The sequence below is a fragment of the Protopterus annectens genome, chromosome 3.part1 (assembly GCF_019279795.1).
Source record: "Protopterus annectens isolate FY-2018-M chromosome 3.part1, PAN1.0, whole genome shotgun sequence".
Taxonomy (NCBI): domain Eukaryota; kingdom Metazoa; phylum Chordata; order Ceratodontiformes; family Protopteridae; genus Protopterus; species Protopterus annectens.
This window is the reverse complement of record NC_056732.1, coordinates 25,179,193-25,200,254: the sequence shown is the minus strand read 5'-3', so window position 1 is coordinate 25,200,254 and position 21,062 is coordinate 25,179,193. Positions and strand designations below refer to the sequence as shown.

General features: G+C 43.3%; 1 protein-coding gene across 1 annotated transcript in view; it reads left to right on the top strand.

The window, feature by feature from the left end:
* LAMA1 (laminin subunit alpha 1) overlaps positions 1-21,062 on the top strand; it is a 3,417,884-nt gene that overhangs the window by 2,211,727 nt on the left and 1,185,095 nt on the right. Inside the window, exon 35 of the mRNA XM_044066516.1 lies at positions 18,803-18,919. Within this exon, the coding sequence (XP_043922451.1) occupies positions 18,803-18,919 (117 nt within the window). The remainder of the gene's footprint in view (positions 1-18,802; positions 18,920-21,062) is intronic.

Sequence of the window (21,062 nt, the reverse complement as noted above, 5' to 3'; positions counted from 1 at the left end):
CAAATCCCTGTCACTATACTCTATCTTAAAACTGTTAAGAGGTGACCTATATCTTTGCTACAAGGCATTCGCTGACCCAGTGCTGATGGATTTACTCCACATCAGCAAGTCAGATGGCACAGCAGTACTCGGTCCAGGGATCTAAACCTCTTCTTCAACGTCAACAGCATGGTTTGTAGTGACAGCTATATCTCACAGAGGATACCACTGCTGTGGGACAGACTCCCCATCCACATAAAACAAAGTTCATCCCTGTCCATTTTCAAGCGTAACTTAGAGCTGTGGATGAGAGACAGAAGATTTACCCCAGAACTGCCCCATGTACTCCTAATGGACAGAGGCAGCTTTTAAATGCTTTATCTCATGCATCTGTGGTATGATCCAAAGTTATTTTCATTAGGGGTAATATATAATGTCCTTCTACCTTCTATTCCCATGTTGCTGTATTTATACTGTGGGATTTCCAGCCCTCAGGCGACCCGACATTGGCTCCTATACGAAATCTTAAGCCTGGCTGCCGTAGGTGCGTGGGACGTCACACGTACGGCCATAAACCTTGGAGTATAAATGTGACATCAGCACGCACAGACCTCAGAACTTTTCAGCCACAGATGCCGATTACTTTGACCGCTTTGCTCCTATGTCCGAAGATATTTAAAGATAAGTACCCCGTTGGGGTTTTTGCCTTTTTCGTACTTTTTTAAGCTTTAGCTTGGTTGCTGTAGTTGTTTTTCTCTAGCAAATGTTGGAGAAAAAGAGTAAATGTAGTTGCGGGCGCCAGATTCCACACAAAGATTCTCACGACCGCTGTGTCTTTTGCCTAGGTAAGGAGCACGACCACAAGACCTGCTCTTTCTGCCAATCCTTCGTACCCAAGACCTTACGCAGCCATCTGTCTACATTAAATCTATTTCTAGAAAACCAAAGGCTTAAACGCCTCATGCTTAGGATGGATCCTGAGTTGGCTGCCCAAGCCGAACAACTGCGGAAGAAGGCTAAGGTTTGCAGGCTTTCTCCAGATGCTGCTCCGCCTTCGGTTGTCCTGCCGACTACCATTCTAGGGGCCAAGGGATACCTGATTACTCCGACATTTCCGACAGTTCCTCTGGAAGAGGCCGTGTCAGTACCCACAGAAAGCACGTCAGCAGATTTGACTCAGACGTCGGTCATAACCGACGTCGAGGGGGAACCATCGCTGGACCAGGCAAACCGAGACCTCTCCTACCCCAGCGCAGGCCTGTTTACTTACCCACCCAGATGCACACTCTTTCTAAAAGGAAGCAGAAAACTAAATACTTGACCCCAACGCCTCCAGCAGCCCCAGACTGGGAGTCCTTCACTTCCTCCTTGGTGCAGGCCTTTATGGCTCTTAGGCCTACAGGCCCTACTCCAATCAGCATCCCTGTACTGAGTCCTAGGCCGGCTTCTGCCTTCTCCCTGCCTTTAGCATCTACTCAGCAAACAGTTACCCAGGAAAATCCAGACCAGTCTTATTCCTCCTCCTCCTCTCAGGAATCTGTCTCCTGTGTTTCACAGATTGCATCTCCCATAGACTGTTACTCACTTGGAGAGGAGTTTATTGAAGGGGACTCCCCAACTGAGGACTTATCATTTGTGGAGACTGTCTCAAAAATGAAAGAGTATTTCAAGTGGGATACTTCTTTAGTCTCTGAAACCCAGAAAAGATAGTTTGAGCTTCTACAGCTTGACTCCCCTTCACCTTTAGCCATCCCTGCAGTACTCCCAGCTTTCTTGGATGCCTTCACTTCTGGTTCCAAGAACCCAGACTCTCAGCCTCCTGACCCTAAGAGGCCGGATAGGTTTTACAAAGTCCCTGATGACTACAGGTTCCTAATAAAGCCACCTTTGGCCAGCCCAGCAGTTACTGCAGTATCCCCAGACAGACAGTCTAGGCACTTACCTTCTGCTTCCCAACTGCCATCCGATAAAGACAGCAAAGCCATGGACAGGATGGGGGAAAGGGTGTATATACACCTCCTCTACCCTGGCCTTCAGGGCTATAAACTACCAAACCCATGTGGTGAAGTATGCCCTAGACCTAGTCTCTCAGGCCTCCACCTTGTTGGCTACCACCCCGGACTGTCCAGCCAAATCTGACATTTCCTCCAAATTGTCACTCACCACCTAAGTAGCCAGACAGTCTGTCTGCTGCAGCTATGATGCTGCAGAAGCAGTTACCAGATCTGCTGCCACTGCATCCACCTTGCATTGATACTCCTGGCTTAGACTGCAACCTTCTATTTGGCAAAAATGCTGCAAAACTATTTAAAAAACTTGCAAGAATAAAGCAAGGAACTGTAGGACATTAAGCACTTGCTTGTGTCCCCAGTGCCCAGATATTACAGGAACTACTCAGCTAAAACATCCTTTGTTAGAAGAGCCACATCCACATCTCACCCTTCTACTGCCAGACCACGTAAGGGATCTCGGAGACAACCTTATCCCAGACCCCCTCAACCACAACCCCTCAACAAACAGCCCTTTCCAGATAGAGGGGGATCCTTCTCTGCATGACTGCCTTGCCCAAGTGCCCCTGTCCGCCCGTCATACCCAATGCCTCCCTGTTTGGAGAACCGTCACTACAGATAGGTGGGTTCTTTCCAGTATCCAAAAAGGATAGTATCTTTCCTAGAAAGAAAAACCTACACCAATAAAGATTCCTTTCCCTCCCAAAAATCAGCTCCCTCTACTTCTTCCCATCCTGCAGGAACTATTCTCCCAAGGAACAATAGAACCAGTTCCCTCAGGTCAGGAGAGATGAGGGTTCTACTCCTGCCTTTTCTTAGTCCCAAAAAAGGATGGCCCCTGGAGACCTATCCTGGACCTCTCTTACCTACACCTGTTCCTACAGGTTCCCCCCTTCAAACTCTTTTACTCCTCATTCCACCCCAAGCTTTCATGGTTACCCTGGACCTAAAGGATGCATACCTGCACCTTCCAGTCAAACCCTCCCACCTTCCTGCTGGACCTAAAGGATGCATACCTGCACTTCCCAGTCAAACCCTCCCACAGGAGCTTCCTGTGCTTCTCTGGGTCCTCTCTTCATTTTCAATTTACAGCATTGCCTTTTGGCTTGTCTACGGCACCCAGAGTTTTTATAAAGTGCTTGGCCCCTGCCATCGCCTACTGCAAAGCCAAGGGAATTAAAATCTACCCTTACTTGGATGACATTCTCATTTTAGCAGAATCACAGTCCACCCTTCGGGTAAATCTCCAGTTCACCATGCCCCTTCTAAACAACCTGGGTTTCACTCTCAACCTCCAAAAATTCTCTCTCCTCCCACAACAGGGCAAGGTTTTCCTAGGGTGCAGGATCAGAACAGATCTGAGGAGATCCTTCTTACCACCAGACAAGGTACAATCCCTCTCCTCCCATTTTCTAAGTCTGTTGACAGAATCACATGTAACTGCCAGTTTCTACAAACTATAGGTCTCATGGCTGCCACCATTCCCATGCTCCCACTAGCAAGGATGCACATGAGGAAATTCCAATGGTACTTAAAAACTTTTTGGTCCCAGAGCCAACAACCTCTAGACAAGCTCAACCCCTTCTGCCCTGTCTAAAATTAGAGCTGAAGTGGTGGATTCAGCAGGTTTCCAACAACCAGAGAATTCCTCTTCAAGTTCCTCCCACTTCCCAGTCTATGCACAGAGATGGATCAGATCTAGGATGGGGAGCAACCCTGCAGGGTTACAGGGTACAACAGTGCTGGTCCCCTGCCCTGCAAAAACAGCCCATCAATGTCAGGGAGATGATGGCTGCCCTCCTAGATCTAAAAGTTTTCCTTCCCATGCTGCAACCAGGAATACTCCACATTGTGACAGAAAACACGACTGTCATGTGGTACCTAAACAAACAAGGCGGGACAAAGCCATACCGGCTATGTCAGATTACCCTGCTAATCTGGAAAATAGCAGCAAACCACAACCTCTTCCTGAAAGCTTCATACATCCCCTCTCAGGAAAACAAGCAAGTGAACTTGCTCAGCAGAACCACATCTCGGCAACATGAATGGATGATGCACAGGGATACCTTCCTACACATAGTCCACAAGTGGGGCACACCACAACTGGATCTGTTTGCCTCCCCCAGAACAGACAACTGAACAAATTTTGCAGCAGGACTCACTCACCACTAGCTTGCAGAGTGGATGCCTTCAGTTTTTCATGGCAGTAAATGTACCTATACGCCTTCCTGCCCAGACTTCAAAGAGTCCTCCTGTAAATCAAGAAGGAACAACCAAAAATCTTGCTGGTGACTCCCTATTGGCCAAGGCAACACTGGTTCCCCTTTCTGTTTTCACTAGCCAAGGGCAATCACCACAAGTTACCCCACCAGGTGGACCTACTAACTCAGCAACAGGGATCCCTCCTGCACCCACAACTGTCTTTACTACAGCTAACTCTGTGGGTGATCAACTTTTTATCCCTTTTAGACAACACTACTCAGAAGACATGCTCTCTGTCCTGAGGGAGGCCAGGAAACCAACAGCTAGAAAAAAACTATTTGTCTAAATGGCAGAGATTCTCAAAATGGTGTTTTCTGAGAAACAAGGACCCATTTCTAGTAGACCCTCCCCTGGTCCTGAACTATACCTGTGGACTCGTTAAGGAGGGACTAGCTTACTCTTCTGTCAAAGTACATCTCTCAGCCATTTCTGCATGCTTGCCTTTACAGCCGCCTCTTCTCTCTAGACTGGATGTAAAACTTTTCCTGAGAGGGGTCTTACACATCAGACCACCAAGAAAGCCCATTCCTCCACCCTGGGATCTCAACTACGTGCTAGAAAAGCTTACTCCCCCCTTTTGAGCCAGCCAGCATAGCATCTCTTCAAATATGCACATGGAAAACCATCCTTTTAGTGGCCATTGCCTCTGCTAGAAGAGTGTCTGAATTGCAGGCCCTGGTGGCTTGCCCTCCTTACACCGCCTTCCACAATGACAGGGTTTTCCTATGCACTAACCCCTCCTTTATGCCCAAAGTAGTTAATGAACTTTCCTTAAACCAGTCCATTCACCTACCCACCTTCTTCCCGTCTCCTACTAACTCCGTGGAGAGGTTCCTCCATTCTCTAGATGTACATAGGCAACTGAGATTCTACTTGGACAAGACCAAGTCTTTCAGAAAATCTGACCAACTGTTCATTTCCTTCCATCCCAGGGCCTTGGGTAAGGCAGTCTCCAAACAAACTATTTCCTCCTGGATCAGAAAATCCATCATTTTTTGCTACTCTCATCATCACAAACCATTGCCTCAAGGAGTGCGAGCGCATTTTACCATAGGCATGGCTACCTCTAAGGCCTTCATGAAAGGAGTAGACACAGCTTTCATCATGGAGGCACCACCTGTTCCACAGTCCATACTTTCACCAAGCACTACAAGCTGGACCAGGTCTCTAGGGCCAGGGCAGGATTTGCCAGGGCAATCCTGCAAGGATTCCTAGAATCCTCCCCCTCTGCCACCTCCCAGTATTCCTCCTAGCTGTGGTACTCTCTCACAGTATGAATACTGCAACATGGGAATAGAAAGACATAGAATAGTTGTGTAAAATCTTATCATAACCATAGATGCCCTTCTCTTCCATGTTACAATATTCCTTCCCAACCTCCATCCCCTGGATGTCCTCTATCTTCTGTAGGGTATACCCTCATTGCAGGCCACTCGTTGCAGCCCTGCAATGACATTTGCTTTTGCTTCTCCTTGGCCTTATAGTCTTTTTTCTGGGCTTCAAGTTCTGAGGTCTGTGCGTGTCAACGTCACATTTATACTCCAAGGTTTATGGCCCTACGTGTGACGTCCCACGCACCTGCGGCAGCCAGGTTTAAGCTTTTGTATAGGAGCCGACGGGTCGCCCGAGGGCTGGAAATCCCACAGTATGAGTACTGCAACATGGAAGAGAAGAACATCTATGGTTATGGTAAGAACTATTCTATCACTGACCATGGCATTGGTAAGGCCAATCTGTAACGAAATGAAATAATTTATTTCAAGAACAAAAAGTGAAATTGCTAGGCTTAAAATGTCCTGCAAGGGCAGCTAGCCTGGTAGTTACCTATGAACCTATAAAAATGCTAACCCAATACTAAATCCATCAAAAGCAAAAGTTATGCTCTTGCTCCCCAAAACCATACCCAGAGCTGAGCAAATACTGTTCACTCTGTCATAATATCCTCATTGAAACTGTCATTATTGCCAGATTTCTTGGTATTACCATAGACAGTTGGCTAAAATTCACCCTTCAAATGCAAAACATCATTAAAAAAATGTCAGAAACCAAACGTCTCTGTAGAGCTAAATACTACTTAACAGAAGCTTGCCGTAAAAGTCACAGCTACAGCCTGTCTTCTACTAACCCTAACATATGCCTCCCTAATCTTCACCAAGCTAGCCCACTGTTATATCCAGATTGTGACTTCTGTAAAAACTAGAACCCACCACTACTGCTCTAAGCAACTTTAATTGGCCTGAATACCTTGGTACCATGTTACCTAAAATATACCCAAATAAAATGAGTTCACTCCATTCTTTAAAAATAAAACAAATGACCACCTATTGACACCCGATTGTATTGGTACCCCAAGAGACCTACATTCACAGGACAGATCACTTGACTTAGTACACGGATCTCTTGCATCTTATGTTAATGCCATGTACTCCTATACTGTTTCAGTTTTGTGGAATACTGTCTTCATATCACTTAGACAAGAACCTAGCAAAATCAAATTTACAAAAGCTCTCTATTCCTGTCTTCTAGAAAAAGGGCTTTGCAAATGCTCACTTGCACCAGACTTGATCTCACATCTCTACCATTTAGCCTTTTCCAGTGTGCATTACTATCTGTCCTCTAACAACTTCAAACTTGCATTATTATGTATCATGTCACCCTTTCCAAACTGCACTACTGTCTGTCCTTTTACCCCTTCCAACCTGCACTGTCTTTCCTCTTACCCCTTCCATCCTGCACTGTCTGTCCTCTAACCCCTTTCAACCTGCACTGACTATCCTCTAACCCCTTCCAACTTGCACTGTCTATCCTCTAACTCCTTCCAGCCTGCATTATCTATCCTGTAACCCCATCCAACCTGCATTATCAATCCTCTTACCCCTATACCTGCATTGTCTGTCCTCTAACCCCTTCCAACCTGCACTATCTAACCAGTAACCCCTTATATCCTGCACTGTCTATCCTCTAACCCCTTCCAACCTGCACTGTCTATCCTCTTACCCCTACCTACCTGCAATGTCTGTCCTTTAACCCCTTACAACCTGCACTATGTATCCTCCAACCCTTCTAATGTGCACTGTCTTTCAAGTAACCCCTTCCAACCTGCACTGTCTATCCTCTTACCCCTTCCAACGTGTACTGTCTTTCATGTAACCCCTTTCAATCTGCACTATCTATTGTCTAACCCCTTCCAACCTGCACTGTCTATCCTCTTACCCCTTCCAATGTGCACTGTCTTTCATGTAACCCTTCCAACCTGCACTATCTGTCCCTCCAACCCCTTCCACCCTGCACTATATATCCTCCAACCTCTTTCAATCTGCACTGTCTATCCTCTTACCCCTTCCAACGTACACTGTCTTTCACATAACCTCTTCCAACCTGCACTATCTATTGTCTAACCCCTTCCATCCTGCACTGTCTATCCTCTAACTCCTTCAAACCTGCACTGTCTGTCCTCTAACCCCTTCCAACCTGCACTATCTATTGTCTAACCCCTTCCAACCTGCACTGTCTGTCCTTTTACCCCTTCCAATGTGCACTGTCTTATCACGTAGTCCCTTTCAACCTGCATTGACTGTCCTCTAACCCCTTCCAACCTGCACTATCTATCGTCTATCCCCTTCCAACCTGCACTATCTATCCTTCAACCCCTTCCACCCTGCACTATATATCCTCTAACCCCTTCCAACCTGCACTGCCTATCCTCTTACCCCTTCCAATGTGCACTGCCTTTCACGTAACCCTTCCAACCTGCACTATCTGTCCTCCAACCCCTTCCACCCTGCACTATATATCCTCCAACCTCTTTCAATCTGCACTGTCTATCCTCTTACCCCTTCCAACGTACACTGTCTTTCACATAACCCCTTCCAACCTGCACTATCTATTGTCTAACCCCTTCCAACCTGCACTATCTATTGTCTAACCCCTTCCACCCTGCACTGTCTATCATCTTACCCCTTCCAACGTGCACTGTCTTTCATGTAACCCCTTCAAACGTGCACTGTCTTTCACGTAACCCCTTCCAACCTGCACTGTCTATCCTGTAACCTCTTTCACCTTGCACTGTCTATCCTCTTACCCCATCCAACGTGCACTGTCTTTCATGTAACCCCTTCAAACGTGCACTGTCTTTCATGTAACCCCTTCCAACCTGCACTGTCTATCCTGTAAACTCTTTCAACCTGCACTGTCTATCCTCTTAACCTTTCCAACATGCACTGTCTTTCACGTAACCCCTAACAAACCTGCACTGTCTATCCTGTTACCCCTTCCAACGTGCACTGTCTTTCACGTAACCCCTTCCAACGTGCACTTTCACGTAACCCCTTCCAACATGCACTATTTTTCTCTTTTACACATTCAGCCACAGTCTGCATATTTTATTACTGAGCTTACAAGGACTGCATTGCCATATCCTCCATATTTATTGAAATCTCATATCCACCAAATGTACAATAGTGTGTAGCACAGTATACAATAAATTTCTACTATCAAAAAATATGTAATAATTTATAGAGAAGCACCACTATTAATGACATATTGTATCCATCTTTGAACTTTTCATTTTATACTGTATCAAGAATTATCCTGTGCTTTCTCTGACCTTCCATATTACCTTCTACAATGTTTTACTTAATATAGGCTTTCCTCCCCAGGACTCTGCTGAAAAGGGGTCTTTTCTTTGTTACAGTCTAAGATGTTTTACTGTTGAAAAATGAAATACCCTAAAAAATCCTTTAAACCGTGTTTATGCAGGAGGAAAGCCTCTCCCCCTCAACCCCTCGCACCCATGCTAGTTCTCTCTCTATATATATATATATATATTTATATATATATATATATATATATATATATATATATATATATATATTAATTCAGAGATCACCCTACAGTGGGGAAGGGGTTAAAACCCACTCCCCACTGTACAGTGATGTTTGGCAACAAGCTTACAGCATTTGTCATCATTCAGACATTTCGACTAAGCATGCCCGTAGCAAATGCATTCAACATTCTACACAGTCTATTAAATGAGTGTCTTCTGTCTTCCCCAATATCCAGCTCTTATTGACAGTTTACATATCCTTGAAAGTGATACCCCCACATGCAGCATTCTGTAGGAAGCAAGTCACTCCACCAAGTGGCCTTAATTTTGTCGATGAGAAGTTAAATTTCCCTCCCTTTGAACTGACCATGTCTTGCTTCGTAAAATTCTCATCATGAAAATCTTTATTTTGGATGGCTGTGAGATATGCTTGCACAATATCTGAGCATGAGCTTTTATGAAATTTGAGCCTTATATAATCATCCACCAGATGAAGGGGTTTCATGTATCACTAGATGTCAGTCATTCACTCAAGTTTCACGTCATACATTTTCAAGACGCTGCAAACTGAGTGGCTACTCTAGAAGTTGGGATGGGTTTACAACTGTAGTCAACCAGTGCATGCTAAATGTCTTACCTTAAGCCTGTGGTCAGGGTTTCAGATGATTCATTACTCTTCCTGTGTGCCATGAATAAAACTGCAACAGTAATCATTATCATAAACATAGTATAACAGTGTAATAAACTCTTCATGGAAACAGATGCTTGAAAACTGGCATCAGTGCTACATGCAGGATTCACACCCTTTGTTATACTTAAGGGGAAGTCTCCAGAGTTAGTTTCCTATTTTACTCCCTCCAAGTTCCACTTCAAGATCTCCTGCTCTGTGCAAAAAAATAACTGTACCTGACATCCTTAAAGATAGCGCAGCCTGCTGTCCCTTCTATACCAGACATCCTTAATGATAGCAGAGGCTGCTGTCCTTTCTATACCTGACATACTTAAAGGTAACACAGGCTGCTGTCCAGTCTATACCTGACATCCTTAAAGATAGCAGAGACTGCTGTCCCTTCTATACCTGACATCCCTAAAGATAGCAGAGGCTGCTGTCCTTTCTACGCCTGACATCCTTAAAGATAGCAGAGACTGCTGTCCCTTCTTTACCTGACATCCTTAAAGGTAGCGCAGGCTGCTCTCGCTTCTATACCTGACATCCTTAAAGATAGCACAGGCTACTGTACCTTCTATACCTGACATCCTTAAAGATAGCCCAGGCCGCTGTCCATTCTATACCTGACATCCTTAAAGATAGCACAGGCTGCTGTCCCTTCTATACCTGACATCCTTAAAGATAGCACAGGCTGCTGTCCCTTCTATACCTGACATCCTTAAAGATAGCAGAGACTGCTGTCCCTTCTATACCTGACATCCCTAAAGATAGCCCAGGCTGCTGTCCTTTCTATACCTGACATACTTAAAGATAGCACAGCCTGCTGTCCCTTCTATATGTGACATCCTTAAAGATAGCACAGGCTGCTGTCCCTTCTATACCTGACATCCTTAAAGATAGCACAGGCTGCTGTCCCTTCTATATGTGACATCCTTAAAGATAGCAGAGACTGCTGTCCCTTCTATACCTGACATCCCTAAAGATAGCCCAGGCTGCTGTCCTTTCTATACCTGACATACTTAAAGATAGCACAGGCTGCTGTCCCTTCTATATGTGACATCCTTAAAGATAGCAGAGACTGCTGTCCCTTCTATATCTGACATCCTTAAAGATCGCACAGGCTGCTGTCCCTTCTATATGTGACATCCTTAAAGATAGCACAGGCTGCTGTCCCTTCTATATGTGACATCCTTAAAGATAGCAGAGACTGCTGTCCCTTCTATATCTGACATCCTTAAAGATAGCACAGGCTGCTGTCCCTTCTATATGTGACATCCTTAAAGATAGCATAGACTGCTGTCCCTTCTGTACCTGACATCCTTAAGGATAGTACAGGCTGCTGTCTATTCTATACCTGACATTCTTAAAGATAGCACAGGCTACTGTCCCTTCTATACCTGACATCCTTAAAGATAGCAGAGACTGCTGTCCCTTCTGTACCTGACATCCTTAAGGATAGTACAGGCTGCTGTCTATTCTATACCTGACATTCTTAAAGATAGCACAGTGTGCTGTCCCCTTCTATACCTGACATCCTTAAAGATATCACAGGCTACTGTCCCTTCTATACCTGACAACCTTAAACATAGCACAGGCAGTTGTCGCTTCTATACCTGACATCCTTAAAGATAGCCCAGGCTGCTGTCGCTTCTATACCTGACATCCTTAAAGATGTCACAGGCTACTGTCCCTTCTATACCCGACATCCTTAAAGATAGCACAGACTGCTGTCCCTTCTGTACCTGACATCCTTAATGATAGCACAGGCTGCTGTCCCTTCTATATGTGACATCCTTAAAGATAGCAGAGACTGCTGTCCCTTCTATACCTGACATCCCTAAAGATAGCACAGGCTACTGTCCTTTCTATACCTGACATACTTAAAGGTAACACAGGCTGCTGTCCAGTCTATACCTGACATCCCTAAAGATAGCAGAGGCTGCTGTCCTTTCTACGCCTGACATCCTTAAAGATAGCAGAGACTGCTGTCCCTTCTATACCTGACATCCTTAAAGGTAGCGCAGGCTGCTCTCACTTCTATACCTGACATCCTTAAAGATAGCACAGGCTGCTGTCGCTTCTATACCTGACATCCTTAAAGATGTCACAGGCTACCTTCTATACCTGACATCCTTAAAGATAGCCCAGGCCGCTGTCCCTTCTATACCTGACATCCTTAAAGATGTCACAGGCTACTGTACCTTCTATACCTGACATCCTTAAAGATAGCACAGGCTGCTGTCGCTTCTATACCTGACATCCTTAAAGATGTCACAGGCTACTGTACCTTCTATACCTGACATCCTTAAAGATGTCACAGGCTACTGTACCTTCTATACCTGACATCCTTAAAGATAGCACAGGCTGCTGTCCCTTCTATACCTGACATCTTAAAGATAGCACAGGCTGCTGTCCTTTCTATACCTACCATCCTTAAAGATAGCACAGGCTACTGTCTTTTCTATACCTGACATCCTTAAAGATAGCAGAAACTGCTGCCCTTCTGTAACTGACATCCTTAAAGATAGCAGAAACTGCTGCCCTTCTGTAACTGACATCCTTAAACATAGCACAGGCAGCTGTTGCTTCTATACCTGGCATCCTTAAAGATAGCCCAGGCTGCTCTACCTTCTATACCTGACATCCTTAAAGATAGCCCAGGCTGCTGTCCCCTCTATACCTGACATCCTTAAAAGATAGCAGAGGCTGCTGTCCCCTCTATACCTGACATCCTTAAAGATAGCGCAGGCTGCTGTCCCTTCTATACCTGACATTCTTAAAGATAGCAGAGGCTGCTGTCCCCTCTATACCTGACATCCTTAAAGATAGCAGAGGCTGCTGTCTATTCTATACCTGACATCCTTAAAGATAGCAGAGGCTGCTGTCCCTTCTATAACTGACATCCTTAAAGGTAGCGCAGGCTGCTGTCCCTTCTATACCTGACATCCTTAAAGATAGCACAGGCTACTGTACCTTGTATACCTGACATACTTAAAGATAGCACAGGCTGTTGTCCCTTCTATACCTGACATCCTTAAAGATAGCAGAGACTGCTGTCCCTTCTATACCTGACATCCTTAAAGATAGCAGAGACTGCTGTCCCTTCTGTACCTGACATCCTTAAGGATAGTACAGGCTGCTGTCTATTCTATACCTGACATTCTTAAAGATAGCACAGTGTGCTGTCCCCTTCTATACCTGACATCCTTAAAGATATCACAGGCTACTGTCCCTTCTATACCTGACAACCGTAAACATAGCACAGGCAGCTGTCCCTTCTATACCTGACATCCTTAAAGATAGCACAGGCTGCTGTCCCTTCTGTACCTGACATCCTTAAAGATAGCACAGGCTGCTGTCCCTTCTATACCTGACATCCTTAAAGATAGCAGAGACTGCTGTCCCTTCTGTACCTGACATCCTTAAAGATAGCAGAGGCTGCTGTCCCTTCTATATGTGACATCCTTAAAGATAGCACAGGTTACTGTCCTTTCTATACCTGACATCCTTAAAGATAGCACAGGCTGCTGTCCCTTCTATGTGACATCCTTAAAGATAGCATAGACTGCTGTGCCTTCTATATGTGACATCCTTAAAGATAGCATAGGCTGCTGTCCCTTCTATACGTGACATCCTCAGGTTGTGGAAGAAAAAAGGCCATTCTGGCATTCCCCAGAGCTCTAGAAGTCAGATTAGATCCCTATCTCTGACAAATGATACTGGAGCAGTGATCACTGATGTTCTTCGTGTTTCACTGTTGCAGTCATTACATTTGGGTTATCTGCCTGCAGGTAGCCCTCAGCCGGCCTGAATACCAGAGTCTTGGATTCCTGCGTCAGATGTTGTCTCTCCTTTCATGACATCAGGTCTTCAGGGGTATAAAACATGCAGCCGACGCCATTACATCAGTCTTTCATGCCGTGCGGTGCCCGAAGCAGAAGCAGTTCGCAAGTGCCGGTCGGCCAACTCCTGAAATTTTAGTTTTCGAGTGAGTTTCAGATCCGAAGTCTTCAAAAAAGCTAAGTACCCCTTTGGGGATCCTTTTTCTTGCTCTTAACCGATGTCAGTAAAAGTTAACAATTGTCTTACCTGTGGAAAGCAAACACCTCATAAAGATTTTCATTTGTACTACATTCCTCGCTTAGGCCCAGATCACGACGTTCCTCGCTGTCGGTTTTGTGCCTTATTCAACCCCTGAACTATTCGTCATCGGTCTATTTTCGCAGCAAATTGTTTTGGTTCTCGGTTTAACTATCCAAAAATATTCATCCTCTTGAGGAACAAATGGGGGACTCCAGAGACAGACCTGTTTGCCTCCCCCCAGAACTACCAATTGGACAAATTCTACCCAAGGACTCCCCAAAGTCAAGCTTGGAAAGTGGATGCCCTGTCCTTTACCTGGGAAAGCCTCTCGGTGTATGCCTTTCCCCCTCTGCCTCTCCTCTCGAAGGTTCTGCTAAAGATCAAACAGGACAAACTATAGGACAATTCTTATTGCACCAGACTGGCCTCAACAGCACTGGTACCCCCTCTTGCGCAGCATGATACTGCTGGAACCATGGCACCTGCCTCAGACACCTTCTCTGCTGTCCCAGCAGCCGGGCCAGATTCTGCACCCTCAGCTTCAAACCCTGAACCTTGCGGCCTGGCTAATTCCTTGAGCTCTCCAATAACATCCCTCAGTAAGCAGGTGCTAGAGGTCATTCTGGAAGCAAGGAGACCTAGTACTAGAAAATCCTATGCTGAAAAGTGGAAAAGATACTGTTCGTGGAGCCAGACCCAGGGTATGGGCACTACGGTGCCCAGTTTACCTCATATTCTTCAGTACTTAACAGAAATGCTCCACAAGGGCCTATCCTTCGCGTCAATTAAAATTCATGCCTCTGCAATTTCAGCACATTATAATACTGAACCACCCCTCTTCTCTCACTCCCTGTTAAAGCAATTCCTCAGAGGGGCTAAAAATTTAAGACCCCCCCCAGGCGAGCCCTACTCCAGCCTGGGACCTTAACATTGTATTGTAAAAACTCATTCTCCCTCCATTTGAACCAGCTGCAACTGCAGAGTTGAAATTCCTTTCTTGGAAAACAACCTTCCTTCTAGAAATCACTTCAGCAAGAAGAGTGTCTGAATTACAGGTCCTCATGGCAGTGGAGCCCTTCAGTATCTTCAATGCAGGCAGGGTTTCCCTCAGGACCAATCCTTAATTTTTGGCCAAGGTGGTGTCTAGTGTGGCCCTAAATCAGTTCATTCATTTGCCTACCTTTTTTCCTAATCCACAAAACAAAGGAGAATGAATTCTGCACTCTTTGGACGTGCACAGACAACTAAGATTTTATTTGGACAGGACTAAGTCTCTCATGAAATCTGAACAGCTGCTAGCTGGCTGTGCTGCAGGGGCAGAGGGGAAGGCCATTTCAAAGCAAACCATTTCTAAATGGATAGCCCATTGCATTCATTTCTGCTATAAGCACCATGGAAAACCTGCCCCACAGGGGATAAGATCACATTCCACCAGGGCTGCATCTACCTCTACAGCCTTTCTCAGAGGGGTCCCTACCAGGAACATCCTAGAAGCTGCTACCTGGAGCTCTGTTCATACCTTCACCAAGCATTACCACTTGCCTATTTTTTTCTAAATCCAGAGCTGGTTTTGCCACTGCAGTTTTGCAGGGCTTAATAGCTGGTCCTAATGCTCTCTAACTTCCTCCTCCCTTCCTTAGCTTTGGGAATCTACCCAAATGTAATGACTGCAACATTGAAACACGAAGAACATAGTACAGTTGTGTACACTTACCATAAATGTAGGTGTTCGAGTGTATTCACTGTTGCAGTCCTGGTTACCCTCCCTCCAGCCCCCTGGCTTATCTTGGCTCTACCTTTCCTTCTTGTTTGGTGTATTTGAGATTTCTGGTGTATTTGCTTTTTGATGGAGGTGTACTATTACATATAAATGCTTCCCATTGTGGGGGCACCTGACATCTGGGGCAAGAAAAACTGATGTAATGGCATCGGCTGCATGTTTTATACCCCTGACGACCTGACGTCATGGAAGAAGAGAGAGCATCCGATGCAGGAATTCAAGACTCTGGTATTCAGGCCGGCTGAGGGCTACCTGCAGGCAGATAACCCAAATGTAATGACTGCAACAGTGAATACACTCGAACATCTACATTTATGGTAAGTGTACACAACTGTACTCTTTTGAACCTGAATTGCTATGGTGAATTTAATCACATCTATACTTTCTTTGTAACTAACAAGAGATGTTAACAATAAGAATGAGAGTCTCTTTTGTGAAAGAATGGTAAATACACTTAACCAAGCACTAAGCCTTTTTTTGGAGTTTAGTAGCTAAAATTTAGAAAAGAAAATAAGCAAAAAGTATTTCTAACAAAACAGGGCTGTGGAAGGGTTTGCCACCTAGGCATAGCCATGCAACTGACTAATAACCACAGACATTTGAATAATCATAATATGTGTACTGAATGTGAAAGTGTGAGAAGTTGAAGTAAGTTAAGGGAAGAGCAGCCAGTAGGTTTCCTGCATAATCTGTTGCTGTGACTTTATGTGAAGAATTCTGGCCATGTAATGAGGCATCTATACCGAAGTAATGTTGAGGGAATCTTGCAAATGATTGTAATGTTGGATAAGAGCAGCATCAGATGTTACACGGGGATACAAATGACTGTAATGTTGGATAAGAGCAGCACCAGATGTTACATGGGGATACAAACGACTGTAATGTAGGGTAACAGCAGTGCCAGATATTACATGGGAGTACAAATGACTGTAATGTAGGATTAGAGCAGCACCAGATTTTATATGGGGATACAAACGTCTATAATGTTGGGTAAGAGTACCACCAGATCTTATATGGGGATACAGATGACTATAATGTAGAAGAAGAGGAGCACCAGATGTTATATGGGGATACAAACGCCTATAATGTAGGATAAGAGCAGCACCAGATGTTATATGGGGATACAAACAACTATAATGTAGCATAAGAGGAGCACCAGATATCACATGGGGATACAAACAGCGATAATGTAGGATAAGAGCAGCACCAGATATTACATGAGGATACCAACAGCGATAATGTAGCATAAGAGGAGCGCCAGATATCACAGGGGAATACAAACAACTGTATTATAGGATAAAAGCAGCACCAGATATCACATGGGGATACAAACGACTATAATGTAGCATAAGAGGAGCGCCAGATATTACATGGGGATACAAACGACTGTAATGTAGCATAAGAGGAGAACCAGATATTACATGGGGTTACAAATGACTGTAATGTAGCACAAGAGGAGCACCAGATATTACATGGGGATACAAACGAATGAATTATAGGATAAAAGCAGCACCAGATATCACATGGGGATACAAACAACTGTAATGTAGCATAAGAGGAGCACCAGATATTACATAAGTGATACAAATGACTGTAATGTAGCATAAGAGGAGCACCAGATATTACATGGGGATACAAACGACTGTATTATAGGATAAGAGCAGCACCAGATATTACATGGGGATACAAACGACTGTAATGTAGCATAAGAGGAGCACCAGATATTACATGGTGATACAAACAACTATAACATAGGATAAGAGCAGCACCAGATATTACATGGTGATACAAACAACTGTAATGTAGCATAAGAGGAGCACCAGATATTACATGGTGATACAAACGACTATAACATAGGATAAAAGCAGCACCAGATATTACATGGGGATACAAACGACTGTAATGTAGCATAAGAGGAGCACTAGTTATTACATGGTGATACAAACAACTATAACATAGGATAAGAGCAGCACCAGATATTACATGGTGATACAAACGACTGTAATGTAGCATAAGAGGAGCACCAGATATTACATGGTGATACAAACGACTGTAATGTAGCATAAGAGGAGAACCAGATATTACATGGTGATACAAACGACTATAACATAGGATAAGAGCAGCACCAGATATTACATGGTGATACAAACGACTGTAATGTAGCATAAGAGGAGCACCAGATATTACATGGGGATACAAACGACTGTAATGTAGCATAAGAGGAGCACCAGATATTACATGGGGATACAAATGACTGTAATGTAGCATAAGAGGAGCACCAGATATTACATGGTGATACAAACGACTATAACATAGGATAAGAGCAGCACCAGATATTACATGGGGATACAAATGATTGAATGTAGCATAAGAGGAGCACTAGATATTACATGGTGATACAAACGACTGTAATGTAGCATAAGAGGAGCACTAGATATTACATGGTGTTACAAACGACTATAACATAGGATAAGAGCAGCACTAGATGTTACATGGGGATACAAATGACTGAATGTAGCATAAGAGGAGCACTAGATATTACATGGTAATACAAACTACTATAACATAGGATAAGAGCAGCACCAGATATTACATGGTGATACAAACGACTGTAATGTAGCATAAGAGGAGCACCAGCTTTTACATGGGGATACAAACCGATAATGTAGGATAAGAGCAGCACCAGATGTTACATGGGGATACAAACGATTATAACAGAATAAGAGCACCACCAGATATTAAGTCGGGATACAAACGACTGTAATGTAGGATAACCGCAGCACCAGATATTACATGAGGATACATTAGGACCTTGCAGTACGTTTAATGGAGGAGGGTGTAAGTGATACCTTGAGAAACACCAAAAGAAGAACTTCAGTAATGCTGTACGTATAAAAATAAAAAGCTAGTTACATTAGAATACATGAGCTGGACATCTCTTGTTTTTAAAAAAACAAGTAAGCTACAGATTGAATTTGATGTTCAGAATGTTAATGTGGATGTTAATACATAGGTTTTTTGGGTCACATGCTGCATGCTGCCATTTTCTGAGTTTCTACAGCTGATGTGCTTTTTGTGTGCATATTCCTTGCAGGCCAGCTTTTTGATTATGTTGTAGACATTCGGAATTATGTTTCAGTTCCACATATTCATTTGATAAACATTGTAATTCAGGTTTCTTTATTCTTTCCTAGGTCTAGTTCTGGAATTAAATGGATTGAAAGAACGAGTTAGTACAGTTCGCAGTAAATGCCAAAACATAAGTGAGCTACTAAAAGAGCCAGTGCTTACACTGAAAGCTTTGTCAAATGGTAAGAATAACATTTCCTGCAGTGGTGAATATCATTCTTTGCTGCATTCATTGTTATTTCTTGAAACTAAATTGATTGCTTCTTCCTTAATATCATTTGTAAGTCTGTAAATCCACCTGTCCCTTGTTCATTGGTAGGTACTAGGCTTGTAGTCCCACAGACCATTAAGGATCCTAGCCCAAATTCCCAAATTTCCCCAAAGTACTGTTTGTTTAAATGATTTGCTCAAAGTTTCATAGCAGGCAAATGAAGGTGGAAAGATTCAAACATTGTATCCTTGACTCATGGAGTAGTTCATTAACAAGTCAGAGCGGTGTCCTAACTGTCATATGTGTATTTATTAGGAATTAGTCAGTACAGTGGGGCCATTGTGAGGCATGAAGAGAGAAGCAAAATCCTCTCATGGCACCCAGGGCGTTGATTTAATACCTAGTAAATGCACTTCCTGTGTGGGACTTTTGCAGATGTAACATGAGATGTGTTACAAAAAAACATACTTGTTAGTACATGTTGCATAATTGTCTGTTTTGCTAAGAAATAGTGAATGTTTTGTTCAGCTTAAGGAGATAACATTTGAGAAACAGTTAGGCGCTCTCTAATTTTTCACTGAAGATAAATCTTTAAAAAAATGTGTTTTTTTTCATTTAAGACAGAAATGAAAGCTTGCAAAACTGTGTGGGAAACAGTGACTTTATTTTATTAACATTTTTATTTTGGGCGGTGCAGCGTTGCAGCAATTACACTTGTCTCCAAGGTCTTAGTCATCCTGTTTGGTAATAGGTTGGGGTGACTCCTTTGTAGAGATTACAGAGCCTCCCTTTGGCTGGACATATTTTCCCTGTGGAGCCTTCCACTCACAGTGATGTTCAGATAGAATGAACTGACAATTCTTCTCATTTTCTGTGTGTGTGTGCTGTAGTGAACTGACATTACTTTCAGGGGTGGTTCCACATTTTAACACCCATTACTTCCTCACAGTCTTGAATTGGGTAAAATGTTTTTTGGAAAATGAATAAACCAATTTCTGATTTGTGTTTTATAGACATTTGGAGTTTTCTGATAGTTAACTATTCAAAAAGAAATTGAAAACTAGTTTCTTAATGGCCAGAGTATTTCTACTTGAGCACACTTATTATTGCTGTGACCAACTCTTTGTATATGTCCAAGTAGAAAATAGTGTGTGGTAGTGGTCATTATTAAAATCATCAAAACTTTAAAGAGAAGAACCACCACATCATCTGCTTTATGGAATAGTTATCAGGAAAAATCTTTTATTTTGGAAAGAAAAAATGCCAGCATTTATTTTATTTCCAAGTTTACCATCACATAACAAACTCCATAAGGTACAGTGCACAGGTTAAACCAATAACCAAAAGTGAAAAAAAAACACTGAGGGATATAAAAGTCACTTTACTAAAAGCAAACCAAAAAAGTATTGAGCGCTTTCGCTAACAGCAGGGACATCATGAGAATAAAAAACATGCATGTACTCAGGTTCTTTTAAATACACAGCTTTATTACTGTCGTATCATAATAAAATAAGTTAATTAAAGCAATGTTACACATTTCACAAACATACTATATCCAATCTCACAAATAAAATAGAGAAATGTGCCACTGAAAAATCAAGTACAAATAGTTTAAGTAAGTTAGAACTTCATAAAATTATAATTTATTCAACCTGGTCTTTAAGGCTGAAGCAATAGAAATAGTGTAATTTAGCCCTGGGGGGCAACATGGCAGCTAACCTAAGCTGCATGTAAAGTTCCCTGTTGTGTAATACATTCTTCCAGTCACCCCCGTTAATGCTAATTTTAAGAAACGTTTTGAGAATAAGTCCGGGTACAGTAAGACGAAGTTGAGCATTGTCCCGTATGGCAGTTGTGGGCAGTGTTCCTACATTTCACATGAAACAGAAGTTATTTTAAACAACGTTATGCAATCTAAGGTTATGCTTTTAAAGGTAATTGCAACACTAGTAAAATAGTGTATCTTGTTAAGTGTAAGAGCTGTTGCAGTTTTTATATAGGTAAAATGGCACAGGCATTTAAGACCAGAATTTATGAACATGTTAATGATAGCAGGAATGGGAAAGAGACGAATGCTCTGTATAAGCACTCCATAAAATGTTCCAACTTTACTA